Source organism: Capronia epimyces (assembly GCF_000585565.1).
Source record: "Capronia epimyces CBS 606.96 chromosome Unknown aczIQ-supercont1.3, whole genome shotgun sequence".
NCBI lineage: Eukaryota > Fungi > Ascomycota > Eurotiomycetes > Chaetothyriales > Herpotrichiellaceae > Capronia > Capronia epimyces.
In genome coordinates this window covers 860,886-885,358 of record NW_006912906.1, presented here as the reverse complement: position 1 = coordinate 885,358, position 24,473 = coordinate 860,886, and the positions used below count along the sequence as shown (strand labels likewise).

The window sequence follows — 24,473 nt, the reverse complement described above, 5'->3', positions numbered from 1 at the left end:
GTGTGTGGCTTTGATCTCTCCGTATAGACCGTTCCAGAAGTTGACTACCCTTGTCTGGACCTTTGCTCCTCCTACCTGGACTACGGCGTCAGGGTGGGCTCAGCGCGGAGAGGAGAGAGAAGACAGCATCAGAATTCCGCTCCGCTCAGCCAGCCTATCCCATCTGATCTGATGGACGAATCTCGAGGCTCTTTCGCTCACCTCACGCATAGCTCGAGGTGTCATGGTGTCCATCTCTTACAGCTCGAGGTAGAGTATCATATCGGTATCGCGCGGTGAGGGACAAGACAACTCGCGGTTTTTCTCTCTGGCAGATCAATTAACATGTGTGAGTTATCATGCTTGTGGCGGATCATGTACATACAGTACGGAGTCCACGCACTGTACTCCGTACCGAGTACTACATATGTGCACCAGATGCAGTACCTATCTTCAGCCTCGGCGAAAAGTCCGAGGAACGAACAAACTCTCGTGCCCGCCCTGGTACGCACCACGCGTCTGTCGAGCAACTGGAGGTGGAGGTGGGGGGCAACGGGTAGGTACATGGTAGGTAACCGCAGGACCGAGACGGGTGGCTGGTACGGGAGAAGTGGCCTGCTGGACACGGCGTCGCCGGTGTTGGATGCCGGTGGCCTTAGGCTGAGGAGGCCCAGCATCATCCACTGCAAGCGTCGAGACTCGAGAGTCGAGAGATTGCCAGGCTCAGGCTCGGCGAAGTGGCCGACCACATCGGGCGGTGGCCGTATCATGGCCAACGCAGGAGGCAGCAGACAAGATACCAAGGTACCCACGGCAGAGGCTTGCCACACACAGCGGATCAGGGTTTGACGTCCTTCATGGAACAGCAAAAAACAATAATATAACCCGTGGATTGAATATTCGTGGTTTATTGTTGCGTCTGTTGTTTGGTTTGATTTCGCTCGACAGAAATCAGAAATTCCGTCCGGGCATTGGTTGGTTGCTTTCGCTTACTTATCCCGCCTCTGTATCTGTACTTCTCCGCCAGGGCAGCATCATAGACATTAAAGTATTACATCAGCGGCCCAGGTGTCGTCCAAACATCACCATCACCATCACCATCACCATCACCATCACCGTCAACTCCAGCACCCAAGATCAAGACCGACAGCAGCAGCATTCTGAATGTTTGCTCGGAGCATCAATTCAGCTATTTCATCTCGCTAAATCAGAGTTCCTCGCTCCCCAGTCGTCCGCATAATACTATATCATCAACATCAACATCCACATCAACTCCATCCCCGACCTGTCAGGAAAAGGAAAACCCATCTTTCAGAACCCAAAATGCCGGACCTTAGCCAAAACCGGGCGCTGAAGATAGTATCCAAAGCCGCGCGCGAAGGGTACGCGGTGCCCTCCCTGTGCTGCTACAACGTAGAAGCTATCCTGGCCAGTGTGCGGGCGGCCGAAGCGAAACGCTCGCCCGTCATCATCCAGCTATTCCCGTGGGCGGTGACATTCGCCGGCGGGATCCTGGTGCACGCGGCGGCGGAGGCAGCCAACACGGCGAGCGTGCCCGTGGCGGTGCACATGGACCACGCGCAGAGCCCGGAGATTGTCAAGCGGGCGGCTGACCTGGGCGGCTTCGACGGGATCATGGTCGACATGAGCCACTACGACAAGGAAGAGAATTTTGCAAAGACGCGCGAGCTCGTCCAGTATTGTAACGATCGAGGCATCATCACCGAGGCCGAGCCCGGCCGCATCGAGGGCGGCGAGGATGGCGTGGGCGACACCGCCGACTTCGCCCTGCAGGGCCTGCTCACCTCCCCTGACCAGGCCGAGGAGTTTGTCGCCCTCGGCATCAACTGGCTGGCCCCGGCCTTTGGCAACGTCCACGGTAAGTACGGGCCCAAGGGACCCCAGTTGGACTTCGACCGGCTGCGGAGCATCCATAAACAGGTCGGGGATCGTGTCCATCTGGTCCTACACGGCGCCTCGGGGGAGTATTTCCACCAGGATCTCTTGCAGCAGGTTATTGCTTGCGGCGTGGCAAAGGTCAACCTGAACGACGCCATGAATGACCACTTCCTCAAGGTCCTGCAAGAAAAGGCCGCCAAGGCTCCCTTGACCACCCTAATAGAGGAGGGCACATTGGCCATGCAGAAGGCCATCGAGAAACACATGGATTGGATGGGCTCTACCGGGAAGGCATAAGGTAGTTAGCATGAATTTGATGAGCGGATCGCGAAGACAAAAAGCATAACATAGACCGATAGAAAGGCGTTCATACATCTCCTGCCAGTGTATTCGGCTTCGTCCTTGTCGGCTCGTGCTCCATGTGTCTTTTCTGGCCAGTGCTGTTGCCGTCGAGCAGCTTTCTATCAGTGTCTGGTGTCGTTTGGCTCACTGTTGGAGTTTGATATTCCAGGATATGACCAATCATGTATACGACCATAAGTCAGGATCATGGGATTCAACCTGTCCCAAGTATGACTCGTCAAATCCGAATCCATAAGAACCAACCAAGTCATAGAAATTGAAGTTGTAGTTGCCGTTCATGTTCTCTGACGATGCATTGTTCGTAGAGTCCAGAGTGGTGATAAATGGCTCTTGGGTGTGGCTTTGCGGGTAACTGGGAGCTCCGTCTCTGCTCGACACCTCAATCTCCGTGTCAAAGCTCTTGAGGAGGTAACGGATCCCCGCAACGACGTGCCTCGTCAGGTGTTTCTGGTTCAATTTCTGCGAAACTTCGTCCAGGAAGTCGGCAGATTTGCGAATGAGCGCTATGACTTGTCCGATGCTAAAGTTGAGGCCCAGGTTTGATGTCTCTTGGCTCCAGTTGCCCAGTGAAAGCGCCGAGGCGCTGCTCCACTTCATGGCCATCTTCAACAAGAAAGTCGTGCAGAAGGCCACCATGGTGTGTGTGAAAACAGGCACGCCTGCTGGCATGGCCCGCCGAATGTCGGGCTCCTCAAGAATCAGGGTCAGTGTGCTGGTTGCCGCCGAGATGGCAATGTTGGCCGCTTCCCGGCGGTCATAAGTCAGCGGCTCCACGAGTGGACTATTGGGGCCCGCCACGGCTCTCAGGGCCAGAGAGTTCAGCTGAAAGCGCGCAAAATGGTAGTACAACACAATTCCCTTGGAAGGGTACGCCCCGACCTCCGCACTGTCAGCAGACCGGGCCTGCCACGTCAGTCTCCACTGCTCGATGACAACGTTGAACACACGGAGTCGCTCGAAGTCTTGTTCGCCCAGGGGTTGCTCAGGATCACTCCCATATTCCACGTAGGCTTCGGTGAGGATGCGGAAGAGGGCCACTTGAGCGCAAAGCCGGACATCTCCTGGAACCAGGGCTGGGCTCTCCATGAACCTCTCCACATTCTTGACCGCCACATCGTCCCCGATGATGGGTGGTCGACCGTAGGCAATACTGAAATGATGTTCGCATACATACAGCGCATACCAGAGACGGACGCATTCATGCTGGTTAGGCTGAGCTCGGACGAATTTCTGAAAGGATTGGTGCAGATTCATTTCCACGGCGAGGCGCACAGCCATACCCGAAAGTTTCCAACTGAGGTTCGAGAGGTAGAAGGCTCCCAGCCCCAGCGCCCGAACATCGTCGAGAGTCTGGTGTCGAGAGAGACAAGTATTGCTTACCAGGGATACAAAGATGCTGTAGCAATTCTGTAGCAGCTGGTCGCTGTGGGGCATATGTAAAGCAGAGATAGTGAGGACGACGGCGGTGAGCAGGGTAGATGAACGCCTGACTGAGACCAATGTTTGATGTGGGAGCAAGATTCCTCCCCACAGCCATTGGTTGTTGTTCTGCAGATAGTGGGCGAAGAGATGCTCGGCGTCCTCCAGGGAGATGATGCCTTGGGAGATGAAATCATCGTCCAGCATATTGGCGTTTTGTCTCCACAAGACCGAGCTCCGTAGGGTTTTGAGGCGAGTGAGGTCGTACAAGCTGCTCATTGGAGCCGAGACGAGCCCGGAATCGTCGCGGGATTGAGGTTCTTGGGAGTTCTCGCGGGTCATGTCCATGGGCGGCACGATCAGAGCGGAAGCCGAACCTGGATTCGCCGGGCTGGTGGCGGCTGATGCTGCGTGAAAGCTTGAGAGATCTGGTAACTGGCTGTGTTTGAGGAGGTACTGAATGGCTGCGCGCATCTGTCCCATCTCCATCTTGGTCTGAGCTTTCCACCTGCCAGCCGGTCAGTGTCCAGCTTGGAGCCTGTGGCTGATGTACTTGTACTTACAAGGCATCTTCCTCCTGAAACTTCTGAGTAAGATCCTGGAAGACGCATTCAATGCCGCTCCGGAGACATTTCGTACATGAGCCCTCGCCCATCTTGACTTCGCACTTGATTTTATGCCTTCGACATTCCATGCCTGCTCGGTCAGAGGCAGCTCGAACGGGGTAACGAGCGTCGGCGACTTACATGCTTTGGTCCGCGCCACACGCGGATGCGGAGGCCGGTGTCCAGGGGGAGACGAAGTATCGCCGTCGTACTGGCGTTTCTGCGACATGGCGGCGCCTATTCATGGCCGGAATCGGATCTTGACCGGGGTGGACGTTGAGGAACGCAACAGGGAGTTTTGCGGCCAAGATGATGCGTCAGGACTAGTGCTGGGACATTCTCTGACTCTTTAGCCGCCTGTTTGCAATTTCCTAGTATATCTCAGTCTAGATGCTCCCACTATTCTGCGCTCAGGCGTAGGAGAGGGAGGGACGCGGAATAACCGAGAGCGCGATGTAGATGGCTGTAGGCGTACAGAGGAGGATGTTGATTGTGCAAAATTAGAGGTTCCCCGGCATTGTCACGGTTTTGGTAGGCAACCACGTGACTAGCGGTGGTTGCGCGCACGTGACTGAGAAGCGCCGCTCGGTGGGCATATCTTGCACCTCGCGGTCTCCATGACTCCTTACGAGTCTCTCGTTCTATATTTTACTCTTTGATGTGTATCTCTTGCTCGATCCGTGAGACCGGCATATAGCAAGAGAAAAGGAAGTAAAACTGCAGGGAGCTCCCGTGCGGCTCACCCAGAATCGTGCCGCTTTTAAAAATTCCCCTCTTCTGTTCCCCCCCATGGAACAAATGTTCCCATCATCGATACTGATCATGACAAAATGTTGACCGAAAATGATCACTCAAGAGACAATGCAACAGTTCAGACTGACGAGGAGGCAGTTCTCAACGAGAGTACGCGGCTCCTTAGTCCATCGCCGGCCCCGATCCATACAATACCGGAGGGTCCAGCAAGGGCAGATTTCCGTGAGTGCCGGTCTCTGAATTGGAGTTCAAGTTTAATGTGCGGCGCAATGACAGCCTCATCGGATAATGCTCCCATTCCTCATCTACTGCCTAGCCGTCGGGGCAGTTGCTGTTCCTAAGATCAATATCATCCTGGCCCTGATGTGTCTCAAGAGTCGGCCGGGAGATACAGACCGGAATTGGAAAAATATCAGCAGAGGTGAAATTTGTACTGATCCGACTGTTTACGCTGAAATGGGCTGGTTTGTAGGTTGTGGGAACCTGCTCTCCGGCATTTTGTGTGCTGTCAGCAGTCCTTGTCTAGGAGCATGGTCTGACCGCTATGGACGCAAACCTTTCATCGCCTTCAGTGCTCTGGGGATGTTTTGCGGTGACGTTATTTCCGTGGTGGCTGCGTGGTTCCCGAACAGGATATCCGTGTATTGGATTTTGCTGGAGTTTGTCATCGGTGGACTAACTGGCGCATTCCTCACCATCATTGCACTAACCCAGTCGTATATCACAGACATCACGCCGGCCGAGAAAAGGGCAAAGGTCTTCTCGTTGCTGCATGCATACCTCTGTCTAGGACTAGCTTTGGGACCTGCCGCGGGAGCATTCCTCGTTCGAATGATCCACAATGGAGACATGCTGTCTGTCTTTTACGTTGCCGGGGCGTGCCATGCTCTGTTTATCTCATATGTCCTTGTGGGCATTCCAGAATCTTTGCCGGCGCCTTCAATTCAGCCGGGAGATAAACCTTCGTTCCCGGATACCTGGCCGGTCAGCAGGAAGCTCAAAAACGTCTTTCTCTGTCGCATGATGCCGCTCTCAGTTCTCGGGTCTTTGCCACTGACTGCCTTGGCTGGTGCTCAGAATAACCTTGCAACCCTTGCAGCTATTGATGCTCTCTCATTCGGTGTACAGATTGGTCTTCCGGCTTTGCTGGTACTCTTGTCAGAGTACCACCTCCAATGGACAAACTTAGAAGCGAACCTATTCATCTCCGCGACCAACATGACACGTGCAACTATCTTAGCGATCTTTCTCCCCACAGCAATCAAGTTGATGAGCTCTACTTCTTCGAAGCCAGGACCGTCGGTGAAAGCACCACCATCGTCCCCCAGTCTTCTGAGGCTCAGCATGAGAATCATTCGGCCATGTATACTGCTGGTAGATCTCTCTAATATCGGCTTCGTTATTTCCAGGACTTCACTCCCATTCACCCTGTCCGGGATAGCTTCTGCCGCTGGCGCTCCTGTTTCGCCTCTCGTACAATCATCCATGACGATCTACGTAACGCCGGATAGGATAGGAGAGCTCTTCGGCGCCATCAGTCTCCTTCATTCACTTTCCAGGGCACTTGTACCTGCACTGATGCAGTTCGTATACAGTCTGACACTCAGGACTGCACCTGAGGCTCTATTCTTGGGGCTGGGTATTCTATTCGGTATTGTATTTCTGGTAACTTTTTAGAGTGAAGACATAGTGTCTGGATAGAATAATTAAAGAAGGGACATCTTTGGTACGCCAAAGGTACATCAAACAGCATATAATCATACCCCGGTGGGAAATGAAGGGTTGGGAAGGCCGGCCAGCGAACAATAGAATTATGACGCTCAGAAAACAAAGCATGATGAACTCGGGAGACTGCCGCCCATACCCTCGCTGGTGGATTGTCGTGTGCAGGTGTAGAGGCTGGTTTTTTCGTCTTGACCACCCCGTTTCGATGAACGCTGGGAGTGACTAGGTTCGGCAGCGTTGGCCACGGGCCAGGTCATAAGACTGAGCAGCCCTATTGCCAGTCGGCTCGTGCATGCCAGTATACGGTTGTCTGTTCGACCGCGTCAGCCTTTTAATGCTATATATGGTGCGCCAAAAGTCACTGTCAAATGGATGAGGGGGGGACCACTGACGAGATGGATCAGGGATATAATCTCTCTTCTATGTACAATATGCTTACGCCTTTTGATCTCCCCTGGGATTACATTTACTGTCAACATCCCATTTCTCTCACCAACCTCCTTCCAACTGGCTTCACACTCCTGTCTTGCCTCAGCATGGACAGTCTTGTCGAGCGAGCAACATTCATTTCGCCTTTTGAGTGATATTGAAGGTGTAACTCGGCTTCAAATCACTTTTCACGGGGAACAGGTCACCATTCTCGAACTGCATATCCCGAGCATAATATTCCACCGCGACTGTGTCTCGACTGATATCCATTGTGACGAATCCGTTTGCCGCTAAGATTGTTATGTTAGTAGATAGACAAAGAATTTGCTTTCCAGCTGTGGTGGTGCTGGGCTTTTTGCACTCACCAGTCAAGTTATTGGCCCCAAGATACCGAGCGTACGGCCCCGGAGCCGTCCCGTTATTGCAAGCCGCCGCTTCTGGGAACCCGGCGGCTCCTGAGAGGATGAAATTGGTGTTGTTAAGGAAGAAATGGCCCAGGCAATGGTCATGCCCGTTCAAGACGACCGCATTGTGTTTCTCCACGATTTTGATCAACGGGGCCAGATCGGTCTCATTGCCAGTGGCGGAAGCGTAAGGATGGTGAAGTTGAAGGAACTTCCACGTTGCATTAGAGTTGGAAAAGGTGGTGTTCAGGAAATCAGTTTGAACTTGGGTGTTGTTGTGGCATGCCGAGGTGTAGGAGTTTTTGTAGACCGATGACTTCTTCTGATAGCTATCTAGGTAGCAGTCCGAGTCCACCACCACAAAAGTTGCCGTCCAGTCCGCGCCGACAAGATCATAGGTGTAGTACGGGAGCCCTTTGGTGCCAAAGTACCAGCGGTCGTCGTAGAGCGGAGCCACTTTGGTCTGGAAATCAACACCAGCCTGCCCGGGCACAATATCGTGGTTGCCCAAGCATTGATACCAAGGTGTTTTGTCAAACGCTCCCTCATTGTACATACCGACCCAGGCTTGCTCGAAGCGGGCGATGCCTCCGGAAGAGAGGGTAACACCACTCTCGTAGAAGTTATCGCCCACCGAGATGAAGGCGCTGCAATTCTTGATGGCACAGATCTGGCCAACATAAGCCGACGTATCCAGCTGCAGAGCGGTGGCGTTTCCAATGGCTAGCTTGTCATCAGGATCGCAGTCCTTGGCGATGTCGTTAGGGATCTCAATTCCCGCAGCAGTCAGTCGCGGGAGAACCTCGCGGCAGAAGTGGTCTGGGATCGGGACCCATCCCGTCCAACCGTAGTCTCCAATAATACCAACGGTGAGGACTTCGGCGCCTTTGGGTGCTACCAGCGAGTTTGCTTTCAGTCCCACTGCCTGTCCCAAGAGAGCCGTGAGGACAATAGCTCCAACATATTGCAAACCCATCGCGGTTAGTGACATCCTGCACAGTCAGGGCTTCTATGGGGGAGACGAGAAAGAGAAGTTTGGCACTGTTCATGATTGCAAGTCGAACAGCAGATCAGGAAGCTTTTATGCTGGCTGGATATTGGATCTTATGATTAGCCTCTCCGAGCTCGAGCAGGCTGAGAAGTTGCAACAGCCAAACAACAAGACGGAAACGAGCATGTGCCTTGAAAGGATGGGACAAGGACGGGGGGAGACAGAGATGGTGGCTCGATGTACCTACCTAGGTGCCTACTATTGCGCTACCAGGAAAAGCTGAGGCTGGATTCAGGCTTCGGCTTTATACGGCATTTCCTAGGAAATGGCGTGGAAACCCGAGTTAATGTTCATCAAGCCTTCTTTCTCCCTGCCCATCCTGGAGTCATTGCTTACTCTTTTTATCTCGTCGCCGCAAGACGTTTCTTAACTTTGCTTTCCGTGACATCTGGGGCCGCGGCCTGAGCGTCTTAGCCCTGGACGAGCATTGATGAATGTTATCCTCGCCCTATGGGGGTCCCTCTGTCGTGGTTACTTACGCAGCAGATGTTACGGATTCAACTCCTCACAAGACCCAGCGAGTGTCGTCGGACCTCACCCGCCTAAGCCGGAAGACGTCCGCGCCTTATTCTCCTAAAAGCTAACTCATCGCGCTTGAGGAGTCTCAAGCGTTAAGTCGATGTCAAGGTCCACTGTAGCTAGCATTCCTCATTATGGAGTACACCATAATCATACACACTCGTACTATTCAGGCTGACCTGGCCTATCATTCGTTCACCTAAGTGCTCCTGATACGTATACTTTACGATAAAGCTCGTGGCTCTACTTAGATAGATTATATAAGGAGCAATATTAGTGGCGACGTACGAAGCTGTTACTCGAAAAGGTAAGGCGATATTACTAAACGGCGCCAAAGTAAAACGAACCACATAAGGTACTGGGTACGGAGTATGGTCCGAAGTATCCGCAGTACTCCATAAACGGCTGTGTATATTTCGCACCCATGGGTGCTTAATGAGCTTAGCATAAAGCTTGAACCGTAGACAAAGTCCCTCGCTTAGGTGTATGCTCGTCAACAAGTATTCAACCTCGTGGTTGAACACATCACTCTAATTGGCTCGTCTGTCAGCGAATCCGTATATTCGTTTTTTTTTCTATAGAACGCTAGAGCTCCGCTGACCTTTACAAAACGTGGACATCACTAGTAAGCCGAGCGAACCCACTGCGTCTGCTGTACTCTCTCTTCTCTCTCCACCAAAAAAAACCAACCTTGAGGTCTTGTTTCTCTCATATTCATCTACTTCACACATCTTGGTCGTTCTCACCGTGTTTTCCGGTGCTTCCTCTCGCCACTCAGGGTATATTCGGGGAACAAGCTTGGGACCGGTCGCTTTACACGGGTGGATCTGGTTGCGCTGGTTCTCAGGGAGCGGTGTGTGGCTATTCTGAATCATGCAATATGAACTCTTCCGCCCTGCAGAACTGGGCTGATGGCAACTTGGTCAACGGCACCAAAAACTTCTTCGGACCGCCTTCGCTTTACGCCGCTAATTCCAAGCTATCGCTTGAGCGCAACAGGTCGCCAGCTACGTTGATGCGACAGGCGCTGCCAATGCGAGCCTTGTAAATAGCCTTGGACGCTGCTGACCAGCTCTCTTCGCCGGCAGCAGATCTCCGTATTCGGCAAAAGGACACCCGTTTACTACACTCTTTCGGCGTATCATGTTTCGGCAAGAAGCTACCTACAGACCACTCTATCGGGGTGAGCACAGGGCGGCGTCACTCTCGTCCCAACGCGGGGTGAGCTGGCTGCAGATTTACCTACCTATGGCGTATAGACGCGATGACCGTAGGTATTATGCTCCGCCATAGTCTGCCTGCGCCTCACAAGATTCTCGTAAATGGCGCTGTCGCTTCAAGCTCCTCGACATGACACAGCACACCTCCTCTCCTATACCAGTCAATGTGTGCTTGGTGATTGCCTCCGCCTTCCAGACCGATTCGGTACCTGCATAAGAAAACACTGACGCCTTCTCTCGGTCGTCTATCCCATAATGTCTGTCAGCTGTCTAGCTCCTCCCATGCAACAATTCTGCTACCAACTCTTGCACCACTTTGACATCCTGCTGCCCTGGGATGGCCATCCTGCTCAGCTTCCCTAGATCGGCCATACCCGTTCCGACGCTGATGCCTTGAGTAAACGCCTTGCGATCCAGATCGTACTCCTTTGCCATTTTCTCCAACACCGCCTTGAGACACTGCACTCTCCTCTCTACTGTGGTCTTCTCGGATCCCGCATCTTGGCGCACAAGCAGGTCTTTTCTCTCCTGGAGCTGTTTAAGGATTGACAGAGCGTGGTTGTGGGATATCCCTTCCCAGTTATATTTCGCTGTGACAGACACCATGAAGGCTGAAAGACAGACATATGCTGGGGTTTTGCCCAGTGTTGCCAATGTCCAACGTGCCTCCTGTTGGGTGAAGGCTGGATATTGCACATCTTCTGCGGTGATGAAATGCGAAAGAGGATTAGGTCTTTGAGCAGCATGACCCGGTGAGTTGATCATCCCTCTCCGTCTCATCCGTCTCCGTCGACTCCGCGCGGTGCTTTTGCGATCCAGGTACGATTCGTCGAAATGTTGTTTCCGCATACACAGCTGTCGCCCATCGATGTTGACGAGTTTTGTCTTCGATGCTTCCAGCCCTTCGCTCAGGTACTCTTGAACAGAGCAAGATCTTCGAACCCTAATCGCTCTCTCTCCACCTATTCCCCTACCTGTGGGTGCTGGCACTATGCAGCGCCTGATGCTACCTTGTAAAGATGGCTGTGATCCAGGTGCTTGGGGGTTCGCAAGCTGTGCCCACGATGCTGTTGTCCTATGAAATTGTGTCTCGGCTCGTTCGAGCAGTCGCAACAAGACCAGCTTGTCATTTTCGTTGTATGTTGCTCCAGGCGCTTCCACAATGATAATGAATTGCTGGATATCTTGCAGGATCATCTCCCAGAACATCTTTGGACCGTCAGAGCCATGCACTTGGGCAAACTGGTCCAGGCTTGGGTGGAATTTTTTTTTTGGTGCGCTGAACGCAGAGCCGGGGCACAGCTTCCTTCGGAGGCCAACACGATTTACACCGGCATGAAACAAATAATGAGCTCCAGACCTTGTCGACCTGCGCCTCGAGCACGCCGGGATTGGAATTAGGCTGTTGTCTCGACCAGTTGAATGTGGGTCTGATATTCCGTGACATCCAGCTGAAGAAGCTACTCTGTGCGCCATTTGCGCTGGACATAGCTGTGGATCTGGTGTCGTCCTTGGACTTAGTGGAGGTGTCCATGGACTGATTGAAGAAAGGGGCCAGGTATGTATTGGCGGTCCACGGGAACATAGTACCTGTCATTCCCGAGTAGAAGGGCAATGTTGGGAGTGGTGCTTGAGGAGCCATGATTCCGTTTGGCTTGTAAGTACGGCTGTTGACTGGCGTTGGGTCTCCGGGGTGGTATTCGGTGGTCACTTATATTCTGCTGATGATGGTGGTTTTGAACAACGTATCTCTCCTGTTTACTCCGATGGTCCAACGACACCACCACAGATGAGCAAAGAAATAATGAAGAAAGAGAAAGGGCCTTTTGTGTCTTGGGAGCCATCCTTTCCCAAAGTGGCAGCCTACAGTGTGTCTGTGTCTGGCTGGTTGAACCTTAAACTCTTGGAGGACCTCGAAAACTTTCCTCATGGTGGAGACCCGAACTGAAGACCGAGGACCTTGACGATGGACTGTCATGATGCCGGTGGTTGTCACTAGTGAGACATGGTCGGGAGAGCTCTTGAAGACGAAGCGAACCTCCATCTCAAATCATCGCCGTCGGCCACCATTACGAACGTAACGAACGAATCTTGATGCAGGGGTATGGTTGTTAGTACTAAACTCATAGTGAATGCGTAGAGTGGCCGTTAGGAGCTTAAAAACGTCTGACAAGAAGACTCTGTACACTACACGAGGGGTCTATCAGACTCTCCCTCCCTCTCCCTCTCTACTTACTTCCTGGCGCGCCCGCCAGCATCTCAACAACCTCCTCGCCGTCCTCCCCCTCCCCCTGAGCACTCTGCTCCGCCCGCATCAGGCCCCAGCGCTTCATGACCGAGGCCTCCGCCTCAGCCCGAACACGCTCTCTCTCCTCCTTGGTGAAGCCGTCCAGTTCACCCCACTCGTCCTCGTCCGCGTCCGCCCCGCCGCCCCGCTTCTCCTCCTCCTCCCAGGCCCCCTTCTTTGGCGCCCCGGCCATGCCCTCCGTGAGGAGGTACGGCTCCCGAAAGACAAGCACTTCCAACGCCCAGATCACGCCTTTGATTGTCTCGCACGTCGGGCACCGCAGTTTCTGGCCTCCCCACGGCGTCTCGGTGGTGACGTTGCACCAGGTTTGATCCGAGTTGATGAAGTCATCGCAGCAGATATGTTTGTCCAACTTGCATGACACACAGAGGTATTTGAAACACATTTTTTCGGGACAGGTGTATTTGCAAATGAATTGCTGACTGGGGTTTACTTGCAGCTGAATTGCTGGCTGGGGTGTACTTGCAGATGAATTGTTGTCTGCGGTTTATCTGGAGTTCAGGGTTCTGGAGGTTGCAGGTTGTAGTTTGCAGTTTGAAGTTTGGAGGTTGAGGATTGAAGTGTTCTGCGAATCTGTACGCTTGCAGGCTGAATTGAATCTCGGCCACGGTCGATGTGAGAACTTCTGGTGTTGATCCAAGTCGTCAACACGCTTCTGTGCCACTTGCTCGAAAGTGTAGGTGCCTCAATTTAGATGTGTGCGTGCGTTTATGTGTGCGTGTGCCTGTCAGTCAGGGTTCGTCGCTTGTTTGCTTGATTGTGCTCCGTAGAGACTTGAGAAACAACGCTGTGACCTGCGCTGGATAATGGGCGAAAAGGGACAGCAATGGCTGTGACTGGTTGTCTTGCACTCTTCAATTAGCTGTGCTTCTCTGCTGTTGCCGTGTTTGATAGGCGTAGGTGTATTTGATGAGGAGGGTGGAGGATAGATGAATGAAATGGACGCGTTTGCAGAAGAATTTTCCACACCTGTTGTTGTGTGGCCTGAGGTTGCCCTGTGTTATTGTTAGCATCGAGCAGCAGGGTACGGCACAATTCCAAGGGCTTGTCAGCACGCGTCTGGTACTAGTGTGGCACTGAGGCGGGCGGGTTTTTCTTGCTCTTTGCCATCAACACACACAGACACACACAGTAAACTGTCACATCATCTTTTCAACAGACAGGGGCATGGGGAGTTGACATGAACAATGAATATGAATGAACTTACTGATCCGAAAGGTTATCTTTGTGAATATCAGATTGCATGCGCCGTGGCGCTGAACTTGGGATTCTGGCCGAAGGAAGTGGTGGTGAAAGTGTCGATCTTGACCGCCGCGATGGCTGGCAGCGGCATTTCCTCTGTTGAGGGCGAAGTTTGGCGGCTGAGAATGCTCGCCAGCGACGGCTGTGGCGCTCGTAGAGGGTTTGGGCTTCCTACCGGATGGTAGGCAATCGGACCCACCCGACTGGCCGCTTGTCCAGAAACGTGGAGTGCTGAAGAAAGTAGAAGAGGAGAACTGGTCGAAAGAAGAGTCAGATCAGATGGGAACGAGAGATGGAGAGGGAGAGCGAAAGAGATGAAGAGCGAGAAAGATGGAGAGAGAAGATAGGAGAGAGAGAGAGGGAGAAAGGAAGGGAGAGACGAGGGCTGCAAATCACTGCCAGTGTGTGTGTTTGTGTGCGCCGAGAGAGCTAATACAAAAGAAGACGGAGGACAAGGAAGAATGATGTCGTGATGCCACAGTGATGTCGTCGCGATATCGCCGTGGCGATGGAACCTCATCTTCTACAATGAACACACGGCACGGCACAGCACAGCACAGTGGAAGTGCGAGGACGACGACGAGGGCGAGGACATTCTCACCTCCCACCTCGATCCATCAGGAAGGACTGTGGGCTGTTTGAACCGGAGCCGTACCAGTGGCATCAGACAGCCATATCTGGACTGGTGGCCTGTGTATGGCGTTGATGCGACCACCAAGTGGCACTGGCAGTATCAAGCATCAACAACATTGCCACAGGTGGATGTGTCACTGTCCGGAAGTCCTATACATCAGTGCTACACACTTTGATGCTGTGGTGTTCCGAGGCATGAAGAAAGACGTCGCCAGATGAAACGCCGTGCTGCCTACGAGGCTACCAGGAGTGGCATCAGAAAGTATTCATGCAGGTTGAACAGTCACTGGGGTGAAGTCCTGGGGTGAACTCTGCGTGGAAGAGAAGAGAGGAAGAGAAGAAGGCGCAGCATAGATGGAGGGAGATAGAGCATTGCCGTGCAGAGCGACCACGAAGGATGATGATAGACTCGACATTGGACGTCTACAGAATATAGAGACAGACAGAGACAAAGACAGAGTCCATATGTGCATACAAGAAAGAAAAAGGACGTTGGATCAGCCTTGTGGCGTAGTATGTCCAGTGACGCCACAAGTCACGAGGCTGCCATCTCAGCCACATCGCCGCCCTAAGCCATCACCGGGTCACGTTTCACAGGTCACGGGTCACTGACTGACAGCACCGCAACTTCACCTCTCTATCAACATGGCCCAGTCTCTCGCTCCATCTTGAGGAGAACATCGACATCCCTTCGCTCGGTGGTCGGAATCGGCATCGGCATCGGCATCGACTCCGACATTGACGTCTACCTCTGCTCCCTTCTCCCTCCACCAGCATGGCGGAGGTCGAAAACCACTTCACCGTCTTCATCCGCCTCCCCTTCAACCGAGGCGACTTCATCGACCCGCCGCCTGTCGCGTGGTCAGCAGCCAAAGAACGGGCACTATGGGACATCCTGTCTCGACAAGCCAAAGGCAACGAGATCGACTGGCGCTCTCTGTCCGAGAGGTTCGAGGTCACCCAGCCATTCCTGCTGCAGCAAGCCGCATGGCTGTACGAGCGGCAACTGTCTCAGGTGCGCGCCCAGATGCGTCGAGTAGGCACCAGACAGTCCGCCACGCCCTCTCCGGCCCCGGGATCGACGACAGCCAGCATGGTCGGTGGCCAAGCCATGAAACGCGGCGGCAGTGGTGGCTCACGTGTGCCCTCCCGCCTGTCCACCCAGGCGTTGGGCAGTCCAGTGACAGGCGGAGGTGGAGGAGACAGCACTCCCGGGACGCCTGCTAAGAGCAGATCGTCTCTTCCCTTCCGCAACCCTTCTGGCGCGGGCCCTGCAGTGGCCTCGCAGACACAGACGCAGGTACAAACACGGGCCATGCCAGGCACATCCAGGCCAATTTCGCGACAGTCTTTCAAAGACCCAGACGGGAGTACGCCGACCTACACGACGCAGTCCAGACGAGGGAGTATTCAGCACCAGCTCGCAAGATCGCCGGGCCAACCGCGATCTGCGCAGCCGCAGTCGTCGGATTCCGAAGAGGAAATGACTCAGTCACGCATCACTGCCCGCCGGCCCAATCCTTCGTCCATCCATAGACGAGCTCTGTCCCAGCGCAAAGAGCTTCAACACCAAGCCCAGCGAGGTATCCTTACGAACCCCGGAAGCGTGAATTCACCACGGATCCAGGCCTCTGACGAGGATGGTGATGACGGCGACGACGACGACGACGACGATTCGCCTTCGTTCCTCCCCTTTGCTACGCCCATTACAGAAGCTAAAAGCCGGCCAGTGTCGTCCTCACAACAAGACCCAGACGCCACCTTGCGAGGTGTATCTATCATGCAGCAGGCCTCGACCGGCTCGCGACCAACCATGCCTCGGCGGACCACATCCGAACGCATCGGTTCTCCGGGCGTCGAACCGCCTACTCCCGTACAGACTCATCGACCGTCACCTCGAGAGCCGACTTCGTCGACTACAGTTGCACAAGCGTCCAATCAGACCCAGCTTCCCACAACAGCTTCTCAACCGCAAGCCACCACCGGCAGGCCTGGTCTGACAGCGCAAAAGTCGAGCCAGAACCAGAACCAGAACCAGAACCAGAACCGCAGCCAAAACTTGACTCCAAACCCGAACCCCTTGTCGCCCCAGCACCGCGCGCTCATGCAGTCGTCGCCGCGCCGCCATCCAGGCACAGGCTCCGACACGTCGCCGAGCATGGGCTCGTCATTCTCCGACTTGGACGACGCAAGTGTGACGCAGAGCGCGCTGGAAGAGGCCCTCCTCAGCGGCATGGGCAACACCACCATGACCATTCCCGGCGCCGGCGTCGCCGGAAGGGTGAGCGGCATCAGTCAGGCCTTGAGGAGCCGGTATTTTGATGGCCAGCAACGGGCCGGAGGGGCCGGAGCTGGTGGCGTCAGTGAGAGGTAGCAGATCCCAACGGTGACGGGAGGTTGATGTGTGTCCGTGTCCGTGTCCGTGCAGTTCTCTATTCAAAGTTGAGTGTTGCGCCGGACAATGCATGGGGAGGAGAAGAATCGGGCAATGAATGAGCAATGAGCAATGAGCAGAGATGAGATGGTCATATATCGAAATCATTCCACTACCAGTTCCAGTTCCAGTGCCAGTGCCAGTGTCAGAAGTTGGTGTCGGTGTCAGCGGTCTTCTCAGGAGTGTGAGGGGAGAAACGATATAATATAATCTGCTGTGCTGTGATGTGATATGATATGATATGATATGATGAATATACTATGAACCAAGCTAGACTACAGAGTACTACCTAGTGCCTATATCACCCTAATTCCTCTTCAAAACCTGGGTTGAAGCGAAGCAAGCAAGATCCTTCTGGGGAATAAGCAGACGGACAGACAGACAGACAGACAGACAGACAGACAGAACGACTACCATATCCAAGATACACTTCATCCCTCCCCCTCAGGACCATGTCCCACCTCCCCTGGGAAACTGCCCGCGGCCAAGGTGGTCGACCTGGGCCTAGATATATCCATACTGGCTATAGCCTCACCCTCTCGGCCGCGTCGCATGGCCTTGCCCCAACCATGTACACTACGCTTCATGTGGCTGTCGAGATGGCGGGCATGTTCCCGATCAGTCCCAGACCCAGACCCAGACCCAGACCCAGGCCTGTGCTTCATGTGCTCGATCATGCGGTGGGCGGCGACTTCGACCTGGCGTTTCTTGAGGCCGTCATCGACCTCCGTGGTCGGGTTTGTCGTCTGCCACTGCTGGAACAGGACGCAGGTATCGGCGACGTCGGTGGGGATCTGCACTTGAGCCAGCTCGTCCGGCCTTTCCAGCAGCATGATGCCCATGCCCGCGCTCAGGTGCCACGCGATGTGGCAGTGGAGTGGCCAAACCCCCGGGTTATCCTGCGCGTACTGCAACACGATATATGTCGGGTTGGTGGCGGTCGCGCCGGCCCACAGTATATGCACGTCGCGCCGCTGCGGGTTCGACGGGTTGGTAATGGTGCCGTCCCAGGTGCCGGCGCCCTCGGCCAGAACCTGGAAGTCGTGACCGTGGAGGTGCATGGGGTGAGGCGCCGGGGTGGTGTTGATGACAACGATGCGGACAGTGCCGTTGGTGCCGGTGTTGTAGATCTGGCGTTCGGCAGGGAGTGAGCTTGCTTGGTCCTGAGTCTGTATACCGGAGAAAAGGAGAGGTGTGTCTAGATCGCCAGAGTACGATACCCCATTCATCGTCCAGTGGAACACCCCTGTACCGTTAGTCGCGCCGGCGATGGTCAGCGTGATGGTGGTGTCGGCCTCGGCGGCCGGGATGGCGTACGCTGGCACAGTGCCGGAAAGGGCGGCGTTCGCGCATACCGGGTTCGCTGGAGGTGCGGTGCCTGTGCTGGTGGGCACGATACTGGAATCGACGCCGGAATAGTAGATGACGGCACGGCCGTCTGGTCCATTGGTGTCACCGCATCCGGGGGAATTGTGGGCACGAAGCCAGTAAGAGCCCGAGGCAGCACTCGCTGTGACAAGAACATCCACACGCTGGCCCACGCCAATGGTGACAAACTCTGTGTCGTATGGTTGAACGGGGACAAAGTCGTTGGCAATGACAGTCATGGTATGGCCGTCGATGGAGATGGTCTCGAAAGCCGAGGTGCCCGTGTTGACGAATCGCAGACGGTGAGTCTTGCCTGGCTGAAACTCGTACGATGCGAAGGGCACAACGCTGCAGGGTGTCCCGTTGGTGATGTTGGCGCAAGGATATTGACCGGCGCCGCCGACAAGATTCGAGTCGGAAAAGGGCCGGAAGGGCAGTCCCGTGCTGGTCGGCGACAAGACCAGTTCGACAAGATGTTCGTACGTGTCGTGGAACCAGTCGGAAACAATGATCGGTCCCAAGTCGACGTCGTAATCGACTTCGTTGGGTCCATGGATCACTATCGGCCCATGTGCTCCTGCTGAGTACTGGGCCGAATAGTGGCTGTGATACCACGAGGTGCCATACTCGTCTGCACGGAATCGGTAGGTCAAGTTGGAACCGGGCACAATCGGGCAATGCGATACAGTGCTGACGCCGTCGAAGTAGGGTGTGCCGGCTTGATTCAGACCGTGCCAGTGAACGGTGGTCAAGTCCTCAGGTCCCCAGATCTCGTTCTGGACGTTGACTTCGATCCTGTCTTAGCTTGAGCAGGAGTAGACATGTCTTCAGTTCACGCACTTACCAATCCCCCCAATTTGCCTCGATCAGAGGTCCGGGATACTGCCCATTGACCACGATTACAGGCACTTGTACTCCATCGGGGGCCAGAGTCGCCCGAGAAAGGGTGAAATTATAGTACCTTGTGACGCCTGCTTCAGTCAGTCTCATCGCGATTTTACGGGCAGAGTGCAGACCTGTATCTGGCATATCTTTCTGGGGATGAGATCCAGTGACAGTCGGGCCGGGCCATGGACAATCGCCGCCCTGCCGAATTAGTGTGACCGTTTCCTGTGACCAGCGACCTCACTTACTCCCATCCATTTCTCCAGCATTGCGTGGGCACCTCCAGCCAACACACTGCCCAGAAGGGCAAGACTGAACCCTGCTTTCATATCGAGGTTCCAGATCGCCAGAAAGATGCAATAGAGATGTTATCATGTAGACTCAGTTGTACAACCTCGGGGAGAAGAAAGTTGTCTTATATCGGCGTCGTTTCGAGAGCTGATAAGCGAATCCGTAGTCTTACCTCGACTTCCATTGCCGTCTCCAGATACAGTCAGACTTGTTGAAATACCAAAAACCAAGAATGCTAGCCTCGGGTAGAGAATGGCCGGATAAGACTTTGCACTCAGCTCCCCGAGTAGTGAGGCTGAGGTAGGCCCTCGTATCTTGAATACCCGAGGCGGTGTCGACCATCCTTCCAGCAGCTACTAGGTTACCGAAACAATACAAACGTCTGGGGCGCAATCTCAACAAGAACCAATCGAATAATGGTGACAATCCACTGGTGTCATTCGGGCATTGATAGCCCATGACTTGCTTTGCAGACGTCCGGAGTGGGACAGTCAGGACCGAGAATTCGATAGAGAAGACATTGCCAAAGGATCTGGCGGAAGGCAAAAATCAACAAGTCAAAAGTTTGCCAGCTGTCAGAGAGTGCAAAGAGTATAAGCAGCCACAGAGGCAGGATGCGGTGTAGTTGGCTGACTGTCTGCTGACACGGCTGAATGCTCGTCCTTGAGCTGAATGAACTCTTGAAATAGATCTAGCTTTGCAAGGGGGATTGGGATAGGGCGGTCACCTGCGGTGGTTCGAAACAGTTGGTCAGCATATAGCATCTGTGGTCATGGTAAGCATGGAATCCTTCTCATCCAAGAGAAGCACTTGTAACACATATAGCGACCTTTTCAGGTCAGCATCCTAATCTCAATCAATCAGTACGGGAGCTGACTCCTAATCAGGAACAGCAGACCTGACTGTCTTACTGTCGGTCGCGGAACATTATTGATTCTGAATGGAGCGAGATTGACAACGATATCGATCAATCCGTGGCTACTTTTATAGTACATATCCCTATCAGAGAAGACACGCTGGTCTTCTGAGCAGGCACCGTCTGAAGACGACGTAATCCTCTCGCTGACGGTTGGCGATGCCGTGTCTGGAGAGGCGAAGCTTCTGCGACGAAGCACTATTGTGTCTGAGTCTCAAGGTGAGGAACATCTCGACTTCAGACACTGTGGTGAGGAAATTTCTCAACCATTTTTCGAGAGTGTTGGCACCGCCCAGGCATCGCTGAGAGCAGAACCAGGTACGGAGTAGTTGTGTGACTGCGTTCGCTTTCTGCCGAGACACACACCACCTCAATATCGAGGCCAGTCCTGCTGGGGTTTGACGACCATCGGCTGGCGTCACTCAGACATTGAGGTCGTGACTCACACCCACTCTCGTGGGTGCTTGAGAACCTCCATCAACTCCTTTTCTTTGTCATAATTCTGCTCCGAGTCCTCGTCGGTGTTTTCTTGGACACCAGTACCAGAAACCGGATGCATATATTCCCAGCGAGCCGTCAATGGCAGACTCATCAAGATACTTTCCACTCGGGCGCTGGGGGTGCGCAGACCAAAGCTGGTCCCTCGGTCATGGATAAGGTTGAACTCGACATACCTGCCCCGTCGGATTTGCTGCCACAGCTTTTGCTCAGGCAGGTATGGCATGTCCTTCCGTCTCTTGATGATTGGTAGGTATGCTGGTAGGAAGGACTCGAGGCCACTGGCGATGAACTGGAAAATATCTTCTTGTGGGTTTTTAGAAGCGGGCTGGGCGGTCGCGTCTAGATCATCGAAGAATATTCCGCCGATACCTCGCGCTTCATTCCGGTGTGGTATCCAGAAGTACTCGTCACACCACTTTTTGAATTTTGGATAATAGCTTTTGTCATGTTTGTCACAAGCATTCTTGAGAGTCTTGTGGAAGAGCTCTGCGTCTTCCTCGAACAGGTAACATGGCGTCAAATCAGTGCCGCCTCCAAACCACCAGTTTTGTTGTGATGTGCCGGTCGCATTGACTGGGTCTCGGGGATCTGAGGTTTCGAAGTATCGGTAATTAAGGTGGACAGTGGGAGCCATAGGGTTATGCGGATGGAGAACGAGTGAGATCCCTGCCGCAAAGAAATTCAACTTCTCAACGTCCGAATCGACAAATGACTTGTGGTCTGCTCGCATCTTCTCAATGGCCGGACGAGGGAGCTCGCCGTAGACAATGCTGGTATTGACACCAGCCTTTTCAAAGACATTGCCGTCTTGCAACACACAAGACGTTCCGCCTCCACCATGGGGCCTGGCCCATTCATCGCGTTTGAACTTTTTTCCGTCAATATTTTCCAGCGCAAAAACTATACGATTCTGGTGTTCCAGGATCAAAGCCTCCATTCGCAGCCGCATGGGCGACTTGCGTGTGATATTGGTTCTCCTCTTGGTCACCTCGTCGATCTCGGCCAGTGACGCAGACTGCACGGGTGGCGAGTCATTGGCAACAACATGCCCGGGTTGCATGGAATATAACAACATGCCAATGGAAGCGGCACCGATAGAAATGCGCAAGTAAGGACGCCATATCGTTCGACAATGTTGCGCAAACGCAGACGATGCAGTAGATCTGAAAGTAGAGCTGGTTGAGAAGTAGGAACGTGGGCAAGGCGACGAGGACTGTCGAACAACTGCGGCTCTGAGTCTTGTGGCAGACATGGCTCGAAACGAGCTCGGTGAGGGCCTAGAGAAGGACATGGCTGTTAGAGACTACGCCTTGATCCCACCGACAGAACGAGCGTCATGAAAGAAATTGTACACAGTCAACAAATGCGAGGTAGAAAAGAAATTAGGTATGCAGGTCGTCTGGATATATACTATTACAGTAGTACTCCGTATTGCAACTGCGCTTCACAGCTGATGCGAAAGGCTCAGGCCTCCTCTCCTATACCATCGGGGAAACATTTCTCCACCATCACGTGACAGGGCGCGCTCACACCACCAAACACGTGTAGAACGGCAGCAACCGAAGGAGAGGATTTTCTGCTTGCGTCGAGGAGAGCTACACACTGTTCTGTAAGTCATCAGAGCAACAAAGTCTAGAAGACAGCAGTTGACCCAGGCTCCAATAATGACAAAGCCAGCCAGGCCCCAAGTCGACAAAGCCAGGCACAAAGGAGTCACCTCGGGCTCCCATCTCGATTCTCGAGTGATTACCTAGTATCCCTCGTGTTGTTCTACGTGACTCATAGCCTCGTATATAACGACAAATCCTCGTGGGTAGTTTATCGGAATCTGGTGACTGACACGCATACCTGGACCGAGTAGCGAGGACTGTCAGCGTGGTACGTACTGTTTCTACCAGCCTGATCAGCACCAGTTTCGTGACCTTGGCCCGTGCCGACTGACAGCCAATAGTAGGATACTCTACTGGCGTCAACCCTGAGTACGGAGCGCCCCAGGCAACAAGAGTGCAGGTTCAGTGACTAAACCGCCAGTAGTAACAGGGCCCAACTGTGCCTGGCACCACCTGGGATAGTTCCTCTGTTGCACCTGCGCCTGCCTATTTGCCCCCCGCCGCCGCCTCCGCCTACAACCCCGTCTCTCACTCACCGACCAGCCATCCTCGCTCATTCATCCTATCCTTCGCAACAACCAACCTCGACTTTCCTCTCTCATTCCCTAGACCTCGACACTGACTAGGACGTACCCTACACCACATTTTTGACAGCATCCTCCATCATGCGTTCTAAGTTCAAGGACGAGCACCCGTTCGAGAAGCGCAAGGCGGAAGCCGAACGCATTCGTCAGAAGTACGCCGACCGTATTCCTGTAAGTATCTATTCATATTGTTCTGTTGAGGCTTGACGGCTCTCATCTAACTACCTGCTAGGTCATCTGTGAGAAGGTCGAGAAATCCGACATCGCTACCATCGATAAGAAGAAGTACTTGGTCCCCGCCGATCTGACCGTCGGCCAATTCGTCTATGTTATTCGCAAACGAATCAAGCTCAGCCCCGAGAAAGCCATCTTCATCTTTGTTGACGAAGTCCTCCCTCCCACGGCCGCGCTCATGAGCAGCATCTACGAAGAACACAAGGATGAAGACGGGTTCCTATACATCACGTATGTTCCACGGCGCCTTGTTTTTATTATGGGATATACTGATGGATGAGCAGATACTCGGGTGAAAACACCTTTGGGGAGTCCTAAACGCGCACAAGTCTTCCAAGATCGATACATACCCGACGCGTCGCCAAAGGGGCAACGATGTATTCATTCGATCGATCGGGTTCATGATCTTTGCTTATTGCCGGCGTTTGGACTGCCCGTTTTCATTCTCGCATGGTGAATCATACACGAAGGAGAGCATGAGTTGAAATGCAAGCGAGACACAAGTGACAGCTGGAGAGGGGTAGGAGGGCTTGATACTGAAGGCATTCATGCTTGCTCAATGGACAATGCCAATATCTCATTCCCTTGTCACGCTGAGACATGCGGGTGCTGTCCTTCCTATGACTTTGCTTTACTCTCTAGCGGTCAGATGAATTCGGTCCAGGGATTCATCTGGCGGGCTTCCAGACTCAGAACTCGCCAGGTACTGAAGCGGACTCCCTGCAGTGTGGCATTCCTTCGTGATTGCGTCATTTAACGGCAGCCTGATAAGGCCCTCTCATATTCTGGGTCACGTGTGAAAGTGGCTGCGGGTACCAGATGCCTACAACACCTCAAATCCACTCTTGATCTAAAGTTACTCTCTACCATCCCACCACACTGCAGTTCTCGCGTTGCTATGCGGGGATTGATCCCTTCGCCTGACCGTATTAGACCAAGATCCAAGTGGCTGATTGCGCCGTATTTTCCACTCAAGCTTCCACACTACTCCACCTTGAAAGTTGTGATATTTCACATTGCCCTATGCACCAACCTCCACCATTCCTCTTGAAGGAAAAGGGATTTTCATTCCTAGCCGAGGTCGATATCACTCCTCGTGAG

General features: G+C 53.6%; 10 protein-coding genes across 10 annotated transcripts; 4 read left to right on the top strand and 6 right to left on the bottom strand.

Moving 5' to 3' along the window:
- Nucleotides 1-1,302: 1,302 nt before the first annotated feature.
- Nucleotides 1,303-2,175, top strand: A1O3_03580 (fructose-bisphosphate aldolase; the record flags this gene model as incomplete). Its single annotated transcript, XM_007733716.1, has 1 exon — nucleotides 1,303-2,175. The coding sequence occupies one exon, from the start codon at nucleotides 1,303-1,305 to the stop codon at nucleotides 2,173-2,175; it is 873 nt and encodes a 290-aa protein (XP_007731906.1).
- Nucleotides 2,176-2,400: 225 nt separating this feature from the next.
- On the bottom strand, nucleotides 2,401-4,354 carry A1O3_03579 (uncharacterized protein; the record flags this gene model as incomplete). The annotated part of the gene is made up of 2 exons (XM_007733715.1): nucleotides 2,401-4,168; nucleotides 4,224-4,354. The coding sequence occupies 2 exons, from the start codon at nucleotides 4,352-4,354 to the stop codon at nucleotides 2,401-2,403; spliced, it is 1,899 nt and encodes a 632-aa protein (XP_007731905.1).
- A 952-nt stretch (nucleotides 4,355-5,306) lies between these two features.
- On the top strand, nucleotides 5,307-6,695 carry A1O3_03578 (uncharacterized protein; the record flags this gene model as incomplete). The annotated part of the gene is made up of 1 exon (XM_007733714.1): nucleotides 5,307-6,695. One exon carries the CDS (start codon nucleotides 5,307-5,309, stop codon nucleotides 6,693-6,695), a length of 1,389 nt encoding a protein of 462 aa, XP_007731904.1.
- Nucleotides 6,696-7,307: 612 nt separating this feature from the next.
- A1O3_03577 (uncharacterized protein) lies at nucleotides 7,308-8,552 on the bottom strand (the record flags this gene model as incomplete). Its single annotated transcript, XM_007733713.1, has 2 exons — nucleotides 7,308-7,462; nucleotides 7,538-8,552. 2 exons carry the CDS (start codon nucleotides 8,550-8,552, stop codon nucleotides 7,308-7,310), a joined length of 1,170 nt encoding a protein of 389 aa, XP_007731903.1.
- Nucleotides 8,553-10,636: 2,084 nt separating this feature from the next.
- On the bottom strand, nucleotides 10,637-11,575 carry A1O3_03576 (uncharacterized protein; the record flags this gene model as incomplete). Its single annotated transcript, XM_007733712.1, has 2 exons — nucleotides 10,637-11,283; nucleotides 11,341-11,575. The coding sequence occupies 2 exons, from the start codon at nucleotides 11,573-11,575 to the stop codon at nucleotides 10,637-10,639; spliced, it is 882 nt and encodes a 293-aa protein (XP_007731902.1).
- A 1,019-nt stretch (nucleotides 11,576-12,594) lies between these two features.
- On the bottom strand, nucleotides 12,595-13,059 carry A1O3_03575 (uncharacterized protein; the record flags this gene model as incomplete). Its single annotated transcript, XM_007733711.1, has 1 exon — nucleotides 12,595-13,059. One exon carries the CDS (start codon nucleotides 13,057-13,059, stop codon nucleotides 12,595-12,597), a length of 465 nt encoding a protein of 154 aa, XP_007731901.1.
- Nucleotides 13,060-15,324: 2,265 nt separating this feature from the next.
- Nucleotides 15,325-16,923, top strand: A1O3_03574 (uncharacterized protein; the record flags this gene model as incomplete). Its single annotated transcript, XM_007733710.1, has 1 exon — nucleotides 15,325-16,923. One exon carries the CDS (start codon nucleotides 15,325-15,327, stop codon nucleotides 16,921-16,923), a length of 1,599 nt encoding a protein of 532 aa, XP_007731900.1.
- A 491-nt stretch (nucleotides 16,924-17,414) lies between these two features.
- On the bottom strand, nucleotides 17,415-19,565 carry A1O3_03573 (uncharacterized protein; the record flags this gene model as incomplete). Its single annotated transcript, XM_007733709.1, has 4 exons — nucleotides 17,415-19,146; nucleotides 19,196-19,325; nucleotides 19,368-19,437; nucleotides 19,485-19,565. 4 exons carry the CDS (start codon nucleotides 19,563-19,565, stop codon nucleotides 17,415-17,417), a joined length of 2,013 nt encoding a protein of 670 aa, XP_007731899.1.
- Nucleotides 19,566-20,885: 1,320 nt separating this feature from the next.
- Nucleotides 20,886-22,196, bottom strand: A1O3_03572 (coproporphyrinogen III oxidase; the record flags this gene model as incomplete). Its single annotated transcript, XM_007733708.1, has 1 exon — nucleotides 20,886-22,196. One exon carries the CDS (start codon nucleotides 22,194-22,196, stop codon nucleotides 20,886-20,888), a length of 1,311 nt encoding a protein of 436 aa, XP_007731898.1.
- A 1,023-nt stretch (nucleotides 22,197-23,219) lies between these two features.
- On the top strand, nucleotides 23,220-23,690 carry A1O3_03571 (autophagy-like protein 8; the record flags this gene model as incomplete). The annotated part of the gene is made up of 3 exons (XM_007733707.1): nucleotides 23,220-23,309; nucleotides 23,371-23,603; nucleotides 23,657-23,690. 3 exons carry the CDS (start codon nucleotides 23,220-23,222, stop codon nucleotides 23,688-23,690), a joined length of 357 nt encoding a protein of 118 aa, XP_007731897.1.
- Between the last annotated feature and the right edge of the window lie 783 nt (nucleotides 23,691-24,473).